This window comes from Antechinus flavipes, chromosome 4 (genome assembly GCF_016432865.1).
Source record: "Antechinus flavipes isolate AdamAnt ecotype Samford, QLD, Australia chromosome 4, AdamAnt_v2, whole genome shotgun sequence".
In the NCBI taxonomy this organism is placed as follows: domain Eukaryota; kingdom Metazoa; phylum Chordata; class Mammalia; order Dasyuromorphia; family Dasyuridae; genus Antechinus; species Antechinus flavipes.
In genome coordinates, this window is record NC_067401.1 from 82,442,344 (window position 1) to 82,464,538 (window position 22,195).

Genomic DNA, 22,195 nt, shown 5'->3' on the forward strand with positions numbered 1-22,195 from the left:
AAAAAACCAATAAATGTTAAAAAATTATTTTTACATGTAATTTGGGGAGAACAAATAAAGTATTATGTAAAAGTAATAAATTATCTTGCTTTCCCTAAACCAACCAGCTTTTGAAGCTCCTCTAATTTTTTTTAGAGCACCATTAACCTTCCAATCATCTACATTAACAACCTGAAGATTATCTTCAACTCCTCACTTTAAGTTTCACTGCCAATCAATCAGTTGTCAAATATTATAGACGCTAGTTACAATTTATAATCAGTGATGTCTTTTTGGTCTTCTTTTACAATCAAAGACAACCAATTACAAATACTACTCTTTCATCCATTATCACTCACTCTACTCACAGTTACCACCCTAATTCAGATCAGTAAGTGCCAGTGGCTTCCTATTGCCTCAAGGATCATTTCATTTTCATCTCAACCTTTTAAGATTTCAATTTGTTTTATAATGTACATAATTATCTAGTAGTACATATTACTTATAATTAAGTATACATTTATTTGAACGACTAAAAATGCATTTATTATATGCCCACACTGTATTAAGTTGGGGAAGGAGTGATCAAAAAAGTTTGGGGCCTGCTGGTGGTGAGATTAGGATAACCAACCTTAAGGATGTCAGTGACTTCCAAGTGTTACCATAGAGCTGGTGATGCAGCCTCTTCCCTTCATAGCTCTTTCCCTATCCATTAATGATGCTTCATGGTAACAGTCAATATCTTAGTGGACAATGTATTTGCCTCTCCTGTTTTACAGGGCCAATGGTGAAGATGATGTGGTTATTGATCCTTTGGAGCTGCTTGGCAAGAGGATTGATTTCCAGATTCAGATTATACAGTGCCTTGGTGTTAAATGGCTCAAGGAAAATACAAGGAGGGGTATACAAATTGGGTATTGTGCGCCATTGGCTCCTGGTAACTATGTTCTTTGTTAACCTGGTAGTCTAAGTTTGAGGCCATTCAAATTATTTATATTTTCTCTACTTTTTTTTCAATTGCATAATACATCTACATACACACACACACACACACACATATATGTATAATATCTCCATATTATACGAGATGTGATTTAACAGCCAAGATCTCTTTCCACTAAACCAATCTACCACCATTTTAGGTTGTGGTATCCAAATAATGTGTGTGTGTGTGTGTGTGTGTGTGTGTGTGTATTATATAATAATAATATTCTGGAGTTATTCATTACACATTATAAATTGTCCAGACTTAAAAAGATTTACCTACTGGAAAAAAAAATATTCTATATAGGAGACAAACACATGAAGCACTGCTTTCTTCAAAAGATACATAAGAACAATTTCAAGGCATCCTTGAGATTATGGTAGCAACTTCTAGTTGCTTCTGAAGTGCTAAACTGGGCAATCATAAGGCCACATTTTAGAATAAACATAGCTAAAAATCTTGAAGAGCCCTGTCCTTGTTTATGAAAATGAGTCCATAGTCCTAATGCTCTCTTTGGGTTCTTTTTTTCAGCTACAAAATCTATGATCTTCCAATCACTTTGTACACAAAGCCTGTCTGGAAAAACGTAAATGCCAAAATTGAAGAGACAATCCATTTTGTGGCTTTGAATGCATCTCACAAGTTCTTGAATTACTTACAGAAAAATGCCCTGATCGTTGACTTATGGGGTCTTCAAGGTATCCTTCTTTTGGGGACAAGTATCTTTTTAGTTAAGTTTGCATATACATGGTAGTAAAGGGATCGGAAGAGTAGCTTTTTCAGTGGGATAAAACTCATTCTACAACCAAGTCTTTGCTCATGTTCACAAGGCTTTCTAGCTCCTAATCTAGACTATAACTAGCAGTTATATACTAGTCAGTAGTAGTCTGCTCCAGTGAACTAAGGAAGGAAACTTTTTTTTTTTTAACAATCTAATTCCTACCACAGAAGGCTGTGCTGAACTAAACTGCACCCAAGAAGATCTTATCACATGGGAAGGCAACATTTTAGTAGACAATACAAAAACATTAACAGCTCAAGAGACCAATCAGGTAAATGTATTCAAATGACACATTAAATAGAAAAATCACTATACCTATGAGTAATGAATGTTTTTTTTTTTTCATCATAATCAATGTCACTTTCATTTGCTCCCGCCTCCTCAAAAGGACTTTTTACATTATGCTAAAGTAATAATCTCCAGAAAAGATAGTAAGGTAATCCTATAAAAAGATTAGGCTAGAATAAGTTATTACATGCAAAAATTACTTTACAGGGTACATCAAACCAAATGGCAGAACTTTATTTGAAGCTGCTGAAGTTAGAACAGGAAACAGAACTGCTCAGAAATATTAACAGAGAACTAAGGGAAGAAAACATGCTTCTCAAGGACACACTAAGGGGATGTAGTCCTGGACAAGGTCAGTGATATATTTAAACCTTCATTAAGGTATCAATCACAGGCTTCAGATTAGACTGTTTTTCATATAACTGCTAAGCCATGGAAAGACAAATCTATTTGCTTCAAAGTAATTTTTCAGTATTAGTGAGTGAAATCTTTCATTTAAGAGGATGGCAAAAGTTTTGCAAACACATTTTCCCCTTTTCCACTATTATTTTATTAGGTAGCCTATTCTTATATATTGGATTGAGTTACATTGAAAAAAACCCAATCCCTTCCCCTTTCCTTTCTACTTCAGATCAGAAACTATCCAGTGCGTCTAAGATAGCTGCACATCAACATCACAGTGACTCTCCCCAGATGTGCACCCCTCGGACCAGCTGTGATGCTGACTTTGCCAAAGCTCTTAAGGTTTTCTATCAAAGTATGAACACAGTGAGAGGACAATTTCTCAAGCTAAGACATTACAGGCCTCCTGTAAGTATCCAGCTTCTTTAATCTTTTATATGTAAATGGATTTAGCAGAATACTGTAAGGTATCAATCACTACACTTCCTTGGTCTATCCAAAATGTGGAATAACTGTTGTAGGTAACAGTAGAAAAGAGGCACAGAATGTGGTCCCTAGGCTGAACTCTGTGTGACAAAGCCAGGACCTTCTTAGATATGATGCCATTTCCCTCCCCACCTCCCTACCCCCCAAAAAGAACACATTCAAGAATTAAGGCCATTCTTACTCATTTTGGCCCATTTATTTTTCAGGAGGATGATCAAATGTTACGTCCTTTTACACAAAGACAGTCACATCTCTTAAAGGACATTGGTGAGCTACTTGAAGCCAGTCTGTGGAAACTGAAAAATGATGTTGCTCTTATAGTTAAGAAGAAGAGAGAGAGTTCAGTGCACACCAAATATCAAGGTTCCAGCTTCCCATAAAATATTTAAAATTTACTTTGATTAGCTTCTTAATATAAATGTTGGTTTACTAAATACTTGTTTTATAAAAGAGGCTGAATGGATTAGTGAGTGATCGAAAAATTCTCTGTAGTTTGTATCTACAGATTTCATTTTCAAACTGTAAATGGCTTAAAACCCCCTAATTTTTAATTATATGCTGTTATTTAAACCAATAGTTTTATTTACTTTGTGTATATAGTAATTAGCTAAGAAATTCATAAAAGCAAAAGTGATTCCTATGACCACTCTGAAGACATTTTAAAAGGCTATACTATTTTATATATACTCAGGTTTTAATTCTGAATGAGACAGCATGATAAGTGTTTGAATTCTAAGAGAGAAGCACAAAACCAAATGGACTTTGAAAAAGCTGGTCCATCCCTCACATCCTACAACTGAATAAACTGCATGCCAGAGACGAGCTTTATTTGTCAGACATCACAGATCCAAAGGAAAATTCTCATTTTAAAAACAGACTCTAAGGATATATATGGCACACATTTGGTGTTAGAAAAACGCATGCACAACTTTTGTGAGTGACAAAATAGTTCAATGGAAAACCCAATTTTGGCCCAAAAAGTGAATGAAAGGGGCAGCTGAAAGGTGCAGTGGATGAGTCAGGAGGACTTAAGTTCAAGTATGGCCTCAGACGCTTAACTGCACGATCCTGACAAATCACTTAACCCCAATTGCCTCACAACCAAAAAATGTGAATGAGGAAAAAACTTACTTGGGGCATTGAAAATCAAAGAAAAATCTTTATCATCATATCAGTATAGTCTTTACAAATATAGCCAAAAGAATGAATCATTAAGGATTATTAGCAGGTAAGCTGAGGCTTAAAAAACACATTCATACTCCTGTGGAAATATACAAAGCAGGTTAGTACACAAGCAGTTTTCTAGACAGCATCCATACTTATTCTTCATTAAATAACCAAAGCTGGTTAAAGGATAGCTACAATCACGTTCAAATAGAAAAGGCACACAAAAGCATCAGGGAAACTCTCCAGTAAGTTGCCCCATTCCTCTCACCTGACCAGCCACCTCACAATCTATCTAAGGAAAAATATATCTGAAGTACTTTTTAGATCCCCTCTGACAAGCAGTGATATCAGTTAAGAAAAATAGCTTAGTGCATGTGTACCTAGCACAGACTGCTTTTTATGAAAGGTTTTTTGACCTGGTCACTTGGAATCATCTTAAGAATTTCAAGTATCAAATGAAGAAGCTGTTAATTCATGCAGTTTTATGAATATTTCTCTTTTTTAAACTTCAGAGCTGCTAATGACACTAAATTCAATGCCACATTGGTTGAGTCTTTCAATCAGCTTGGTTTTGGAGAAAGCAGCTCCTGGTGTAAAGACACCACCTCTGGAAAACAAGATAAATTAGAATGTTACAACAGAGCAACCAAATCCTGATCTCTTTTAATGTACTACAGAATTATTTTGCAGATTGCTCCAACAAATATGTAGGTTACATAAATTAAGAAATGACAATTCTTAAACTCTCATGGATACAACTTTGTTTCTCATAATCATAATCATTTCCATACTCAGAATTATTTAATTGAACATTCATTTCACTGAAGGAAATGATGATGCTTTCTGCCCCACCATAGACTTTTCTCATCTGGACCAATTAAATACCCCGGGAGACCTAATCTATTCTGGTTTGGGACTTTTGACTGTAGGGTGGAGGCACCCTCAACAATTCCCGTTTTCACTCTCCCCTCCAAAGACACAGTAATTAACTCACTTAAAACTGCTTCTAAAAAGGGCACATGGATGTCTGTCTTATTCTCCAAAATGAAATGTGTCTAGTATTTAAAATTCTTTAGGGCCTGACCTATCTTTCTCATCTCTTAACACTCCCCTTCTCTCTCCTTTTCCCTCCCCCTTCAAACTTATATCATCATTCCTTCTTCAAAGTAGATACTCTCATTTTCAATAGAATGTACATCTTAAGCATGCATAATTTACTTTTCACCTAACCCTGGGATTTATGTCCATTTTAAAAAGTAATTTACTTGAAATTACAAATTGATAAATAATTTTAATATCCCTGCATCTCTGGCCCAATGGAAGTAGAAATAATGAGAACCATTACCAAAAAAGGCCAAAGCCTAGCAGCTATAGATAGGCTAATTCTTCTAAGTACAGTAAAACCAACTCACCCCTTAGGAAGCTCAGAGGTATCTTTTAGAAGAGTAACAGCTGCTTGTACCATTGCTATGGGTGTAGCCACATAACCAGCCTCTACAGAAAAGATTTAATGGGGGGAAAAAAGCACTACTTACTCAAGGTCACACAATTCAAAGGCAAATTTTTCTCACTATGCATAAAGAACTTTTAAAACCTAAACTACTTCTGAAACCCAATAATCTAGGCTTGGGCCTTTGATTTTCTTTTTTTTTCTTTTGGGAAGCAGAGAGGATGATCAGACTTCTTTATTTCAGTTATGTGGAAACGTCCTCTATAGATGCAGATCTGCAACTGATAAGTCTTAAAAGTCCTTGAGAATATTTTGATATGGAGAAATCCTGAAAAAGAGTATATGTCAGAGGCAAGAGCTGAACAGATCCTTCTTGGCTCCAAGACCAGGCCACTAGCTGCTACCACATAGAGCAACTAAACTGAATGCTATCTGCTTTTCTGTGTTCTTACAAAACAGAAAAGTAACTTATAATGGCAATCAACGATCACTCCCACACCTATGCTATCCTCTCTTTCTTCTTCATTTAAAAAAAGCAAAAAGTAAAAAGAAAAAGCTTTTGGGAAATGCAATCTGAGATGGCTCTTGAAAAACAAATAGGATTTCAACAAGTCAAGAGGCAAGTTGCAGTCAGTGATTATTTATTATAGGACTAGAAACCAACCACCTTAGAAAATCATTTGAGAATCTGAAAATGATGTCCTGTTATAGTACTTTGGTTTGATTCAGACTACCAATGTAATATTTATATGCCAAGCAAGCCTTTTCAGATGAAAATGCCTACTTTTCCCCCATCTTTCCCCAAATTGGAATTGATAAAGCTAAATTATTGATTTTTAAACCACTGTGATGGATGTTATTTATTGTAAATCCTTTTATTCTCTCAGCATACCTCATTTTAAACTTAATTCATGTAATTTATGCAAGAACATTTTTAATATGACAACTTCTCCTCCATTCTTAAATCCAATGTCTCATCATAGAGGTGAGCCTGAATTTTCAAAAGCAATCAAAGTATATCATTAACTTAAGCAGGGAGTATAAAAACTGAAAAAGCCTCACATACAAATTCTGCAACTTGACTAGATAGTCTATTGTTTGGGAATCATCCTAGCTAAATGTAAAGAGATAGCATCAGAGGCCTGACTTCTATATAAGGAATGAGTTGCTATGGCCAAAAAGATCCAAATTTCTGATGGTGGGGAGGAGTTGGGATTTGGTTTTAAGTAAAGGAAATGCCCATAGGAATTGAATCATGGATCTTTGAAGCTGAAAGGAATCAACTTTTATTTTGAAGTGGCTGCAGAATGTATTTTTCAAATTCACAAGAAGAAATGCTCAATATAATCACATAAACGTACCTGGTCCTTTCACTTGGGTGCATATTTTAATATTAGGTTTCCCATCTTTTGTAGTATGGTCCTGGCTATATCCTTGACCAAAGAATGTAAATGTAAATGAAGCATCATCCATCTGCAAAGGACAAAACAACGAGACATTTAATATATAATTTCCTTTTTGAATATAGAAAAGCCTGTTATTCCCTAATCCATAAAATTCCCATTTCCAGAATATGAAAACCAAGATTCAACTTGATAAATCATATTAATCCTTGAGCAAGAAAATAAAATCCAATTTCTTTGACATCTCCAAAATTATTTCCCAAATAAAAAATCTTTATTGGTGCATCAAATCTGTGTAGTTCTTATTTCAGAAAAATTAAAAACACTAAAAAGTCCATTATTATTCTCACATATTTCCTTCAGTTCTACATAACAGCTTGGCATCCCCTGCATCTTCTCTAAAAGGTATCTGACCAACAACAATTCATCAAGCACCCAGTGGGGGCAGACCATGTATGCAGAGTGATTTTGAGATTCAAAGAAAACATAAGCCTTACTTCTTTCCCCCTAGGACTTTACAATCTATTTGGTTAGATAAAACATAAAGCTATACATTCTATCTATATACACACGCAATGTATATACATATATGCAGACATACATTATATGCACAAATGTATACATATTTGTATATGTATGCACACAGGTACCTAAATTCAATCATGTAACTTACCCAAAATCAATATGAATGGTAAAGACAGAAGGCACTAAAGGAATTCAAAAAGACAATGGGGTTTTTCTGGTTAAGATAAAAAGAAAAAACTTTCTGAGAGATGCAATCTGAGAAGGCTCTTGAAGAATAAATAGGATTTCAACAGGTCAAGAGGCAAAAAATAATTAAAAAAATGTCCAGAATGCCATAAGCCAGCCAAGCAATCTGTTCACCTTAAAGGATTTGCCATCACATGAGACAATAACTGGAAAGGAAGGTGTGGGCAAATGGGAAGATTTTTTACATGCATGACTGATAACTGCTACATTTTAGACTGCAATAAGTAGCCACTAGAGGTTTTGATTAATAAAAGGAAGGCTGAAGAATATTAAATTGACAGTGATGTATACAACGATTATCTTTTAGGGCAGGGCATCTTAACCTGGTATATCTCTTTGAATCTGTGGAGTTTGGGGATAATATTTTGATACCCTATTTAAAAATAAATGGTATCTTTTGTAATTCCAGCTATTTATTTTATACATATAAAAATTTTTGTTTTCCTGACTGCCAGAGGTCCATGACACAAAAAAGGTTAAAAGACACGAAGTTAGAACATTATTAAAGAAGGTATGAATTGAAATGGCCTAGTTTAAGATAAGGACACCAAACAGGCCATGGCATAGTGGTTAATTGGGCACCAAAGAACAAAGGGAAGAGAAGACTCAAAGATGATTTTTCTATTTAAGCTTATTTTTCAGTCAATTTTCAATTGTGTCCAACTCTTCATGATCTCATTTGGGATTTTCTTAACAAAATTTCTGAAGTAGTTTGTTATTTTCCTTCTCCAGCTTATTTTATAGATGAGTAAACAAAGGCAAGCAGGGATAAGTGATCTGAAGTCACAGAGCTCATAAATGTCTGAAGCCAGAGTTGAACTCAGGAGGATGCATCTTCGGGAGGACTAGCACTCTTTTCTATCGTACCACCTACCTGCCCCACCCAGTCCAGGGTTAAATGTCAAAGACCTAGGGATACAGTACAATTAAAATAAAAACATTTATTGTATTGTCACTATGCAAAACCAAAGATGAAAATGTTTTTAAGACAATCAAAAAGGTTCAATACATATTTAAGCTGAAGATTTAATTTTTCATTTTTCTGCTGTTATTTAAAGGGAGAGAAGGACTATGGGAGGGACAGCTTACAAATGTGTTGGGAAAAAGCTATCTTAGTGGTGTAAGAATCCTTAATCTAGACAGAAAAGGATTACCTGTTTCTGTGTTGGTCCTTGTTTTGAGAAATACCCAAAGGAGAACAACCAGGGAAACTAAAAGAAAAAAAAAACACCTGCAGTGAATTTAAGAGAATAGTGAACAAATGGTTCTTTTAAAACAAACATTTGACAGCCATACTTACTTTTACTAGAAGTTGTCTTCCAATGCTAAACTTCACAAAGAGTAAAAAGAAAAGTCCTGCAAACATCAGCTTAATAACATTAGTGAGGCCTCCAACAGTCACATAAGCAGCATACTGCACCTAAATAAAGAGCATCAAACTGTGATGTGACATTCTGATCTTTACTGTACCAATTAACACAAAGAATACGTACTTATACCTTACTTAGTTCTTACATATGAACTGGGGGGCAGGGGAGAGAGAACTCAGTAGAAAACAACTTTAAGTGTTGTTTAAGTTTCTAGAACAGCTCAGGAAAACTCATTTGAACCCCTGATGATATAGAACTATATCTAGCACCACCTTGAATAATAACATTTCTATGTAAATTTGTTCCTAGTTCCAATTTGGAGCACCAGAAAAACATAGCCCAGAAGCAACCCTGGCCTGGGACAATGAGTCTCAAGCAGCAGAAGAGTAAAAAGGGTAGGAGCTGTCTACATGTATCACATATGGGGAAATATTCCTATGGCCACAGTAATATTAACAAGCAGCCAGTCATCAATGTTGTCATATCACAGCCTCAAAAGTCAAAGAAAATGAGATTTAACAAAAGTAATAAAACGAAAATATGTTCCTTGGGGCTTAAAAGATTCTGGTTCATATCCAGATAATTAAACTAAGCACTGTTTAGCTCTTTTGTTTTCAAAACACAAAATTTCTATTTAGAAAAAAATAAGGAAAAATTTTTATACTATAAGATGCTCATTCATTGACAAACTTCAGTCATATAAACATAAACATACTGGTGTTTCCTGCAAGTTTTCATACAAGAACCGCTGTGTCCGTTTCACAACAGAGGCATCAGCTCCCAAGAATGGAATAGAATATTCACATAGTTCACTACAGTAAGAAATAGGCCATCTGAAAGAGAAATTCAAAATGAGGGTTTCCTTCCTTCCTGCCCCCAGCCCAGCAACAGCTTAGAAATAATATCCTTAAAAAAAATATATCAGGGAAAAACGTGGTGATCTCTTAAAAACAATGATGAAATGAAGTCTGAGATACAGTCTAAACTGTGCTTACTTCTCTACCCCTTATTTCCTGTCTCCATGAGAAGTTCTGAAGCAAACAAAGATGTGCTCTGAAGACAGTGGACACTAAAAATCTTTGCCATAATTTCTTTTTGCAATAGCCTTCAAAGGTGTATAAATTCTAAATTAAAAAACATTTTCAATAAGTAAACCCCAAAAGTACTAGATAGCTTGTATCAAACAGGTCCCATGGCTTCAGGATTACATTATTTTCCCCAACAAAAAAGCTATCAACGAGACATACTGGAGCAGACAAAAGTCATGTCTTAAATTCTAACACAAAAATTTTAATTCACATTTAAACTTGACATAGATTTAAAAAAATTCCAAAATTATTTTCACTTCCAGATTCTAACTATATTTTTATACAGAGAAGATTTCTTTTTAGGGCAATTCTATTTATAGCTTCAAGTTTCTCTTTTTATCTTTTAATTGCTACATGGATCAAAGATTCCATACATTGTATAGTTGCTCCAATTAGTATACTGCAATCCATTCCTTCACAAATTATAATGAATAATATTCAAAGGAGCAATAATTATGTTTAGGATCAGAAATATCAACAGATCTTGGGATTACATACTTTCTTTTCAATTTAGCACCAACAACTGGAACAGGTTTCATATTTGATTGTTTTCGTAGGTTTCTTAAACGCTTCTGGTCACCAAAACCATGAATAGCTGACTTCCAAGTGCCATCATGAATACACATTCCCTGATGAAATATATCAAGTGATAAAATATTTCAGAAGTGGCAAATCCTACATACATACATACACACACCCCTTATCTTTATCATATGCATTATTTCAGTACATATTTAACTGTTGATATTAAGTTATTTGAAATACTATCAATTATTTACTAGAATAGCAAAGAAAGAAGACTTTGGTAATTGCTTGGCTTCCACCAGAATTCACTACCTTCAATACATTTACTGTTATTCCCTCTCTGACATGGAACAATCACTGACAACCACTATTCCTAGTCTTTTCAGCAACTCTGTACCACTCTATCATCAAATCATATTCCTTTCTGTAATGTGGAACCTAATGCCTAAACCGACTGCCAATTATAGAGACCTCTCAGACCACACTCTCCACCTCTGATTTTTTAAATACTACTCCTCAAAGAACATTCTATTTAGCTGCTTAAACTCCAAGTTAAAAAGCATTATTTGATAGTCATGTATCATCCTCTAAGGCAGTGGTGATCAAAGTGTGATCCACAGAATCTTACTGGTTTCTAAAGCCCTTTCAGAATGTCTACAAATTCAAAATCAGCTTTTATTTCTAATATGGTAAATATCTACAAATATAATCCACATAAACAAAAACTCTTTGGACAGATCCTCACTATTTTCTAATTAATTAAAGATACTGAGAACAAAAGTTTGAGAGCCATTGCTCTAAAGTACAATTTAATAATCAACTAAATCAAGAAGCAGATAAATCTGACAACAAAGTTAATATGATATATGAAATAGAGAACCAACATTAAATTGCCATTGTAATGAATCATGATTAGGTATAAACAATAGTGGAGGTCAAAAGGCCCAAAGATAAACTTTACTTCATAATTTTGCCTAGGGCCAACCCAGTCAACAACTAGATACCAAGGAGCAGAGTGAATTGTGTGCTAAGGACTATGTTGGAGTCAGAGATAACTTTTGCTAGAATTTCATCCAGGGCCAATTCTTTATTAATAGGCTGGAAAATTGAAACCCTTCTAAGGCTTGTGTGAAAGTTTGGCTCCCAGAAAAATTAATAATAAACATTAAAAAAAAAAAAAAAAAAAAAAAAAAAAAAAAAAAAAAGGATTTTCAGGGCATGTGGCTAATCTGCAAAGAGAAGAGCCACAGAAACTTAAGATTACAAAAGCATATTTAAGATTAATTGGGGAGTCAATAGAACCACTAAATTCACTGTAAAAATCAAGCCCCCATTTCCTGCAGTTCCAGAAGGTCTGATAAAGCCACCATACTTGCTCAATCCTCTCCCTCTGAAGACCTCTGCATTTATCACCCTGAAGAATCCAGTCAGCTAAGCTTCCTCAAATTCTGTGGCATTCTGTGGCCCAGAATCCCTGGGCTAAGTGTTCACACTCTCAAATTTTGGAAAGGAAGACGGATGGGAAAGCTTGGAGTGATGCTTTACTTAGGGGAGTAAAATGTTTACTTTGTGAGCGCAATTTTTCCCTCCACCTATCAATAAGCCCAAGATTGGGCTGTCAGAGCCTCAAGATCCAGAGGCAGAAGAAGAGCATTAGTTGTTTATTCTAATAGGCACAAAGGCAGAAAGGGAAAAGTCAGACTTAAATAAAGGCAGGTTAGGTAGTATGATTTTGAGAAAGCCAAAAATATCTACCTTATGTATCTGAAATTCTACCACTAAAGAGATTGATGTATTTTGGAAAGAAATGAAGCTGGGGAAAGGAAGGACAGGGCAACAGAAGGGAGAAGAGTGAAAGTTCCTTTTGAAACACTGGGCATAAAGGAAGCACGAGCACATAAATCTTTCCTGGCTATTTTTAATACTTTAAAAAGCTCACAACACCAACCTCAGGTCCTGAATTTATTGTCAGGAAACTTTCAACAGCAGTCAGAGTACCTTAAAAGTGGGGAAAATAGCAAAGCATTGTAAAAATAAAATACAATCATCCATGAGAAATTCAATTCCTCCATTTCTTTTTACCCTTGACCCAATTTTGATATCAACAGTCTGATACCGTGGCTGAAGGCCAGAAATTCTGGACTCTAGTCTCAACTACGTAGCCAATTAAATACATGATAAGAGAAAACATTCTTGCCTATGCTGGTGCTATCATTTTATTATCTCTAACAAGGAATGGGCTTATTGGCAGAAAGCAGTTCAGCATAAATCATCTAAGAATAAAATAAGAATAAAATGCTTTCTCAAGCATTTAAGTTATAACATTAAAAACCCTATCATTTAATCTTAGGGGGGAGGGAGTTGAGGAGGAACAAACACTGTAGCTAACTTGTCTTGGATGCTACAATACTATGCAATTCTACAGACTATATTCTGAAGTCCTTTTTGACGGCTGAACTTGTAAAAAGCCTGATTTCACAGTTTTTTCAGGACAAAAAAAAAAAAAGTTCTCTTCTATGCTCTTTAATCAGGAACTCTCCAGTCTCAACTATGTATTATCTAAATACTTCAGACTTCTCTCTTTTTTGGAAGAAAGAATCAGTCTTACCTGCAGACCCCACCCTGGGCCCACATCTATAACCTTATACCTTGTGGGTATCCATCTCACCATGACCTTTAAGTCGATCTCCTCCTACATTATCACAACTAGGTAAAAATTCCACCTCATACCCAGATCACTTTTTAAACAGCAAAGGCTATAAGAGCACCTTAGATATTCAAAGATTTCAACCCTAAAGTGACTACAAATTTAATAGTTAGCAAAGAATCATTTGAGACACTTATCCATTTGCCTCTCAAATAGTCATGTACTATCCAGGAATCATCCATACTCTAAACTTTTTATTAGAATTAAGTTAGATAGGAAGGCAACATATGTAGATAATGTTACTTCAGTTCACTGATAAAATTTCATTTTCATCTTAGATGCCAAAAATTTTAGAGACACATTTATTGCTCAATTGTATTCCTCTCACCTTACCTTCTCTGATGATCTCATTCTGTTTTAATTGCCCAATTTTATATTATTTAAATTTGTAAACCATAGCAAATCTTTTTTTGCTTGTAGGTGGGGTAGAACACTATATGTTTAACTAATGTTAAAGTAACTAGAAATCTTGGAAAAGTTTTTAAGCTCATTACCATTTGCAAAATAGTAATGATGAAACCTGATCTATCTACAGGTGTAAGAATCGTGATAACAGATAAAAAAGTTCTTTGAAAAGTTAAACACATCACAGAAAAATATTACTACTGTTAAATCAAGACAGCAGGTCAACAGTCTAAACACAGAGAAGAATAAACACAAATCTAAAGGTTTGAAAATTTGAAGGTAGTTGCAGCCTGCCTCCTCTTGATTAAATGCCATAAAGGTCAACATAGGAGCTGGAAATGCTTTTTTCATTGAACACAGAAGTTTAAATTGAGTTACAAAAATTATAAAATTATGAGTTATTAAAGTTCAAATTAAAAATGACAAGCCAAATTTTTAGCAATTAGCAAAATTCTTAATAATCCTTGTAAATCATAACTGGACCTCACTATTTCACCTTTACAGTTACAGTTACTCACTGAAAGAGTGAATAGCAATGAAGAAGTTAGACTTACATCTAAAATCCTACTTTTACCCAAATGACCATGACAAATCATTTAGCCTCCCAAAGTCTCAGTTTTCTCATCTGTAAAAAAACTTGACATTTGCAAAGATCTTTTTATACCTCTTCATTTGAGACTCACAATAACACTAACAAACACTACTGGTATTATCCCCAATTTACAGATTAAAAAAACTGAAGCTGAACAAGATTAAGCAAATTCCCCATGGTTCCACTGTTTGTAAGAACCAAAAATGGGATTGAATATGAGCCTTTCTAATTCCAAGTTCAATATTTATGTGCAACATTGTATATCATCACCTCTATAAAACATAGATATCTGTAATATGATTTACAAACTTTAAATGGCAATACAAATGTCAATTGCTAGCTACCTATTACTCTTTAGGATCAAGTTTAGGTCTATAGAGCTGAAAGTGCTGGAAGGCCTCCTGATTAACTGAATATTAATTAACTTGTCCATGCTGTAGCTTACAATCTGCAAATACTATTAACTCAAGAATTCATTTCCAAATACTACTTAAGATTACTTAACACATCTGTATGTAAAAAGTATCTTGATGATATTTTAAAGCTATGTTAATTTTTTGGCCCCAAATTATTAAACTTTTAAGTATTATCCAGTCTGGATTTTTCACTTTACAGATGGGGAAACTAAATCCCCTTTCTTGCCCCCACCTCCCAGGCCACAAAAGTTTATAAGATATGACCAAGATCCCATAGTTTACAATACATTCTCCACAAACTCTGATTCACTGTCCAGTAGTTCTTTGTGTAGCTTCTATCACACCAGCATTATGTTTAAATGTTACCCAATCAACATGTACAAAAAATTAATTAATAAAAGCTGGCCTATGTTTTAAAAAAGAAATTTCTCACTGGCTTCATTTTTAGATAAGAATTCTGAAAATTTGGAAGGAAATACCGATCAAAATGTTGAGTTCAATAAAATTCTTGTGGAAGATAAGTCACTTTGGATGTTTTTTGTCTAGACCTGTGATTTCAATGGCACAGGGAATTCTCAGTAGAAACATCTTCCACTGATAAAGATTAGCAATTCATTTGTAACTTAAAACAACTATCTGAAGTACAATTCTGACTATGAACTTGGTTAAACAAATACTTTATATTAAAAATAAATTGAAGTCATATTTTCTGGACTTTAAGGCTAGTCCTCAATCCACTACATCACAGTGCCTCCTGAATTTAAGTTAGGAAAATTTAGGGGTAAAATGCTTTTTTTTTTTTTCTATTTTTTCTCCAATATTCAATTCTCCCACAGTTAAAAAAAATTCTCCAAAGCTTCAAAATTTAGGAAATACTACACTTTTAATCATAATTATTTAATAGTTTCTGCCCATTATTTTCAATAAAAATTTTCAAGTTTTATAAAATAAAATTTGATGATTTATCATCACATTAGTACTTAAACAAAATATATCTTTACATTTTTCACCAAATTAATCACACATATCCAATATTATGCTACTTAAAGTATTGCTTATTAATAATTACCTTTTAATTTATTTCTGGTATATAATACTCCCAGATCAGCTGGAATGGAATCAAAACCACTGCTTCCAATGATATATACCCCCTTTTCTGCAGCTTTTTCATGATATTTCCAATACATTTCTTCCAGATACTGAAAAATGCATGAAAAATAATAATATTCAACATAAAGTGTTAATTGTAGAGTTGTTATGGATGGGGTAAACTGTTTTTTTTTAATGAAACTTTTAAAACTAACAAAGCTTCAGTAGTGGAAATTTACCTATAGTTAACAATTTCATGATTTAATTTTCCTTTAACAGTTATCTGCATTGGCCCTAGGCATTTTCAGTTTTAGGAACTTTTTCTTTTTACAGCCTCATTATACACATAATGTCTGTCACTTTGTTTTGAAAGTATATAGATGAGTGCTTCTTTCACAGATTTCCATGAAGCTATTCAGTTTTGTATGACATAGCCTGAAACTTTTTAAAAAAGGGTGCCTAGCAATTGGAGAATGGCTAAAAGAAAAATTATAGTCTAAGAATGTAATAATAAAATATTATATTGTAACTTAAGAAATGATAAAGGATGGTTCAGAAAAGTTTGGGAAAGTTTGTATGAATTGATGCAAAACAGAGTAAGCCAAATCAAGAAAATATTGTATATGATAATATTGTAAAGAAAAAACTTTGAAGAACTAAAGAACTCTGATTAAAGCAATGACTGAGCACTAATAAAGCATGCTACCTATCTTCTGGCATAAGAATAATGGCCCAATATGTAAAATGAGAAATATACTTTTAGATATGGCAAATGTATGGCTTTGTCTTGCCAGACTATCTTATTTCCTTATTTCTTTTTTTCATGGGAGGAGAAGATTTAGGTGGGAGAGGGATATAGTTTTAGAACTGGTTGCCCATAAAAATAAGAAACAAAAAAGGATCTTTAATAACCCACCAGTCAAGGCTGATCTGGTTGGGTTTCTTTCTAATCTTCTGTTCATTTGACTGTCAATCTTTTTAAAATCTAACTATCATGTCTCTCATATAAAAATCATGTTGAAGTCATGTCACAGTTTAGAAGGGGACTATATGAGATAATAACTGGACTGTTGAAATTTCATTTCATTGTGCTATTTGAAAAAAATGAATTAAAGTCTACTTCCTTCACATCTTCACTTGATTTCCCATCCCTATGAACTCTCCAGACTTTGCCACCATGTCTAAGCAGCATTCTCAATCTTGAAGATCTATTTCCACAGCAGCAGCTGCTGCAACCTCCTGGTAAATTTTTGCAAATTACTCCAGAGGAAGTAAGTACCCAAGCCAACCAGACTCATTCCTCTCCCAGCTCTGATCAGGACTCTTTGGAGTTCTCTAATGTCTTCTTTACCCCTCATTTTTCAGCTCCCTTTCATGTGTTGTTTTCCTCCTAGAATATGAATTCCATGAGAGCAGGGAATTCTTTCTTTTTGTTTGTATTTGTATTTTCAGTGCTTAGCATAATGCTTGGTGCTTAGGAAGTGTTTAATAAATGCTTTTTGACTGAATTCCCTTCCAATTTATAAACAATATTGAACATTTACAAATTATGCTAATTGCACCTTATTTTAAGATTTCCATATTCTACATACCTGTGGTTCCCCAGAGATGTCAATACAACTAGCCCCATTTTCAATACATGCTTTGACCACAGGTTCACCATAAAATCGATACTAAGGAAATAAAAAAGACATAGGTTATTTTTTTTGGCAGTTAAAATGAAGTAAATGCTTTCAATCTTTCCTAATGATGGGAACTGTCAGAAGAAGAGAAATATTCTTCCATTTAATAAGATAATATTATAATTATGCTCCAATGCCGTGTTTTAGTAAAACACTAATGATAGCAGTGATGATTTATTTTCACTGAGCTACCCACATTATCACTTGATCCATTTTATGACCACTAACTTTGCTTTTGTGAGAACATGGATGGCACCAGGCTTAAAAGTTAGGTCTGTAGTCCTAAAAAAAAAAGATTAATTCTCTTTAATGCTGCTGCATGATGTAAGAATTAAGCCAACAATCTTACTATCAAATGGAGTTTAATAGTAAGGAACAATACTATATAGAGTTGTGAAAAGAATCTCTGGGATCACATAATTTCCCTTCTCTTTAGCCTGCAAATGTCTAATACAGGGTTAAGGACCTCCATGCTAACTGTAAGGTCTTCCTTCTTCCTACCTTATGTTCCTTACAATACAAAGTAGCAATTTTGCTAGAAAAGAATGTGCTGTCTGTTTCAATAAACAGAAGGGGCGATTACTTACTGGTCCTACACAATTGAGAACAACAGATGCTTGTTTAGCCATTTCGTCAAGAGAGGCTGGATTAATGATATCACAGATTATTATACCAACTTCATCTGGGAGTGTTGGTCTTTCTAGAAATGGAAAGAAAATTATAACATAGAGTTGGTACTACATTAGATCCTCTGGATCTTTTAAAACTGTTAACTAAAATAACCTAAATCCACAAACATCTATTAGGTATCTCCTCTTTCCATAACACTATGCTAGGAAATAGGAAAAAAAGACAAAAGCAAGCAAGACTAATCTCAAAGATCTTATCTTTTGGATGGATGCTACAGATAAACAGTTTAAAAAACTTCACACTAATTCACAGTAAGAACACCAACAACTATGTTTGCTCTAGGAGATAGCACCTGAGCATAACCTAGAAAGATTTTAAGGGATGTGGCAATAAAAGAAAGTGTTCCCAGATGTGAAGCTTACGAGAAAATAGAATGCTAAATTCTGGAAAAAGCTTAGAAGGTTATATAGACTAAGGGGATTCAGGAGTTACACTCTCTCCATCTTTTAAAACATATAAAGCTTGGTTTTTTCATTAGTCTTTCACCAAGTAATAAGGAAGACCTAAGATCTCTTGATTGCCACATTTTAGGTCTCTTAAAAATTTAGAGGAAACAATGATTATATTGACAATTGTTTAAAGAGATAAAAAGGAAAGTACACAATACTACTAATTAAAAAACAACCATTAATGTACTCAAGTGTGATCTATAATCCTAAATAATATGAGAATAATACGAGAACTTTCCAAGAGAACTTGGGTGGCTAAGCAGATTAAGAGGGAAGGTGGGTAAAGGGTGTTGGGCTGGGCCAAAATTGATATTTCATTAATATATAGAACCCTCAAAGAGCAATTCCCTCTACCGATTACTCTTAGAAAGTTTTTTTAGAGGCTCTAAGAGACTATACAAGAAAAATTAAATCTGGTTTTCAATCTACTCTCCCATCAACAGTTTTTTAAAAATGAGTACGATTCAAGAAGAAAATTAACTTCAGGAATTAATATAAAAATGGAGAGGACAACGAAAAGAGTGTTAAATATAATGCAAAGAAGCTTTTCCTATAATTGTGACAAAAGTCTCAGCTGAGCGGCACACTGGGGGACTGTAACCTAGGGATCCCACAAGAAGAAAAACAAAGAAAACTAGGTCGAAGGTCACAAACTTCGCATCTTGCTCTTCTGAAAGATTGCGTCATTTCACCAGGTTTCAACCACGGAGTGATATTTTTTCCTATTTCCTCACAATTAGATCGCTAGGGGGCGCGATGAACAGAACACCGGGTCTAGTTCAAAAGTAACTGCAGTCACTAGATGCCAATTGAGCCTGGGTAAATCCCTTCGTCCAGATTGCCTCAGTTTCCTCCTCTTTAGATTAGATGGAGAAGGAAATAGCAAACCCCGGCAGTATCTGAGTCAAGACAACGGGGACAGAGTCGGACTCAACTGAACAAGTCGTATTAAAAAAAAACTTTGGAAGCCTTATTTGTAAAAGGGAAAAGGTAAAAATTGGCACGCTCAGTTATTTAGGAGATAGGTCAAATAAACTGGTGGCACCACAAAAAAAAAAAAAAAAGAAAGAAAGAAATAACAAGATTTTAAGTCATGATATAAAACAAAGAAAACACAGTGACAGCTCCCGAATAAAAATGACAAAATGCGATAATAAATCCGCAGACAAAAAAGGTGTGGGAGGGGAGCACAAAGGGATTGTGTTCGCCCCCTTTTAGCAAACCTAACAGCTTATCATTCAGGACTTTGTGTCCGAGCTTATCTTTTAACTATCAGATCTCTTTCCCTGGATGTCCTCGAGGCGTGGAGTTCCGTCCCTTCTCATTCAGGCTCAGACAAAATCCCTTCAGCCAGAATCCCTTCTCCCTACTTCTTTCTACCGTTCCCCCACCGGATCCTGTTCCCAGGGGGGCAAGGGTTATGTCTGGGCGCTTTGCCTCTTACACCCCCACCCCAAGTACTTGGGCCCTGTGTGAGAGTTTGGGCCGGGGAGGTAAGGAGGGCGCCACCATCTGCAAGGAGTACGCGCGTGCAGACTGAAGCTTGGGGGAGGAGGGGAGGTGAATGGAAGAGGAAAAAAGACGGGAGCCGAAGAGGGTCTCATTCCTCAACAGTCCGTCTCTGTCTTTCTCCCCAACCAGGGCCCCGCCCCCGTTTTACCCAATTTCTCAGCAGCTTCCTCCAACACCTGCCGCAGCTTCTCCCGACTCCGGCCGGCCACAGCCCAGGGCAGCGCGGAGCCTCGTAGCTCCGGGTTCATCTGCTGCCTGGCCACCTCCTGAACCACAAACTGGCCTGTAAAGCCGGAGGCTCCGAAGACCACAAAGTGGTAGGGCCTCTTTTCGGTCGCCATGACTAGCAAGCAATAGAACGAGGAGCTCGAAGGCTGTGGCAGAACGGACGGCGTCTACGCCAAAGACAGAGCGGCCAGGAACCGGCGCGCGCTCCCCGCCCCCAGGCGTGCCACGCCCACGGTGGCGTGACATCAGCGACGTCCCTGTTGGCTGCCGCCTTTTCTCTCCCCTGTAGTAATGGCCGTACCTGGACTGGCCGTGCTGCCCTTCGGCTCATTTCCCCGGGACTGGTGGGCGATGCGGACCCTCGGTTGGATTTGGTGCTTTAATTATTTGTCCGAGGAGAAAAAAGAAAAGGAGATGGGGGAGGTGGGGGTGAAGGCTCCTTGGTCCAGGCTTGGAAGGCCTCGAGGGAGAAGGCTGCTCCCCCACGCGGGCTGACCCTCAAGAGGCTGAACTGGTTCCTCCCAGACCCCCGGGAGCCCCTTAAAATCCCGTAGTTTTCTCCCCTGTGGCCCAGTGGGTCTGAGTTTGATCCCACGGGACCTTTCCCAAGCTCCATTACATCCCCACGTTTATTACATTTAATCACTGATTTTTACCTGTTAGGCCATCTAAGTCACCCCCCTGGTTTCCCCGGGATTAACTAGCCAGAATGTAACCCTGAGGGCCGAGGTGCTTGCGTTTGGGGCATTGAGACCACACACGAGGCGTTAGTCGCAGCACTGCCTGCCTGGATGGCACGGAAGCAGCAGTGGTTTGTGGCCAAGCCCCGACAGCCCTGCAAGGAGCAACATTCCTGTATCCTCTGGGGACTAGGAGACGATTAGGCTGCGCCTTGGGGGACATAAGCACCTTCTGTCCCGAGTCCATGTGCAGAACTTTGTCATCGTGATTACATCTAGACTTTGTGCTCTATTGATAAGAGTTGCTTTGGAGAACATAGGGCCAGTGTTAGTAACTTTTTTTTTTTTAAAACATGGACCTCCTTTGCAATGAAGTCGCAGAATAAAATTTCTTTTTATTATACACACGCACATTTTAGGATTATTTGCCCAGGGTCACAACTAATAAACATATGAACTCTGATCCTCCTTATTCCAGATCTGGTCCTTTATTCCCTGCACTATTTAGCTGACCTACAATGCTTAAATAATTTACTAAAATGCAGTTTTATATATATATATACATATATATATATATGTATATATATATATGTATATATGTATATGTGTGTGTATATATATATGTATATGTGTATATGTGTATATATATGTATATGTGTGTGTATATATATTTATTTATTTATTTAAAGTTCACAGACACCAGGTTAAAAATTCCTGTATTACTATCACTTATTCGCATTCTGCTGTGATGTTTTGAAGGGGGTTTTTAGTGGGAGGGGAAATATTCATTAATAATTCACATGGAAATATCTTATTGTAAAAACAACTAACCTGGGAAATGGATCAAGGAGACAAGGAGGGAGAATGTAGGAATTATGGACAGTGGAGAAGCCATAATCAAAAAACAGAGCTAGACATCTTTCCCACTTCACCCCCACCTCCCACCCCCACCCCCTGAGGAAATTGAGGTTAAGTGACTTGCCCAGGGCCATACAGCTAGGAAGTATTGAACTCAGGTCCTCCTGAATTCAGGGCTAGTCCTCTATCTAC

General features: G+C 35.9%; 2 protein-coding genes across 2 annotated transcripts in view; one reads left to right on the forward strand and one right to left on the reverse strand.

Moving 5' to 3' along the window:
• Positions 1-2,992, forward strand: part of LOC127561274 (kinesin-like protein KIF28P) — a 57,888-nt gene extending 54,896 nt beyond the window's left edge. The window contains exons 16-19 of the mRNA XM_051996562.1: positions 759-916; positions 1,468-1,662; positions 1,913-2,016; positions 2,241-2,992. Of these exons, the coding sequence (XP_051852522.1) occupies positions 759-916; positions 1,468-1,662; positions 1,913-2,016; positions 2,241-2,393 (610 nt within the window). The 3' untranslated portion in view covers positions 2,394-2,992. The remainder of the gene's footprint in view (positions 1-758; positions 917-1,467; positions 1,663-1,912; positions 2,017-2,240) is intronic.
• Positions 2,993-3,095: 103 nt separating this feature from the next.
• On the reverse strand, positions 3,096-21,591 carry SCCPDH (saccharopine dehydrogenase (putative)). The gene is made up of 12 exons (XM_051993443.1): positions 20,386-21,591; positions 18,174-18,286; positions 17,497-17,577; positions 15,885-16,014; positions 12,644-12,693; positions 10,669-10,799; positions 9,798-9,915; positions 9,013-9,132; positions 8,867-8,923; positions 6,900-7,011; positions 5,501-5,582; positions 3,096-4,695 (listed from the first exon to the last, which is right to left on the reverse strand). Exons 1-12 carry the CDS (start codon positions 20,576-20,578, stop codon positions 4,590-4,592), a joined length of 1,293 nt encoding a protein of 430 aa, XP_051849403.1. The 5' UTR covers positions 20,579-21,591; the 3' UTR covers positions 3,096-4,589.
• Positions 21,592-22,195: the final 604 nt, after the last annotated feature.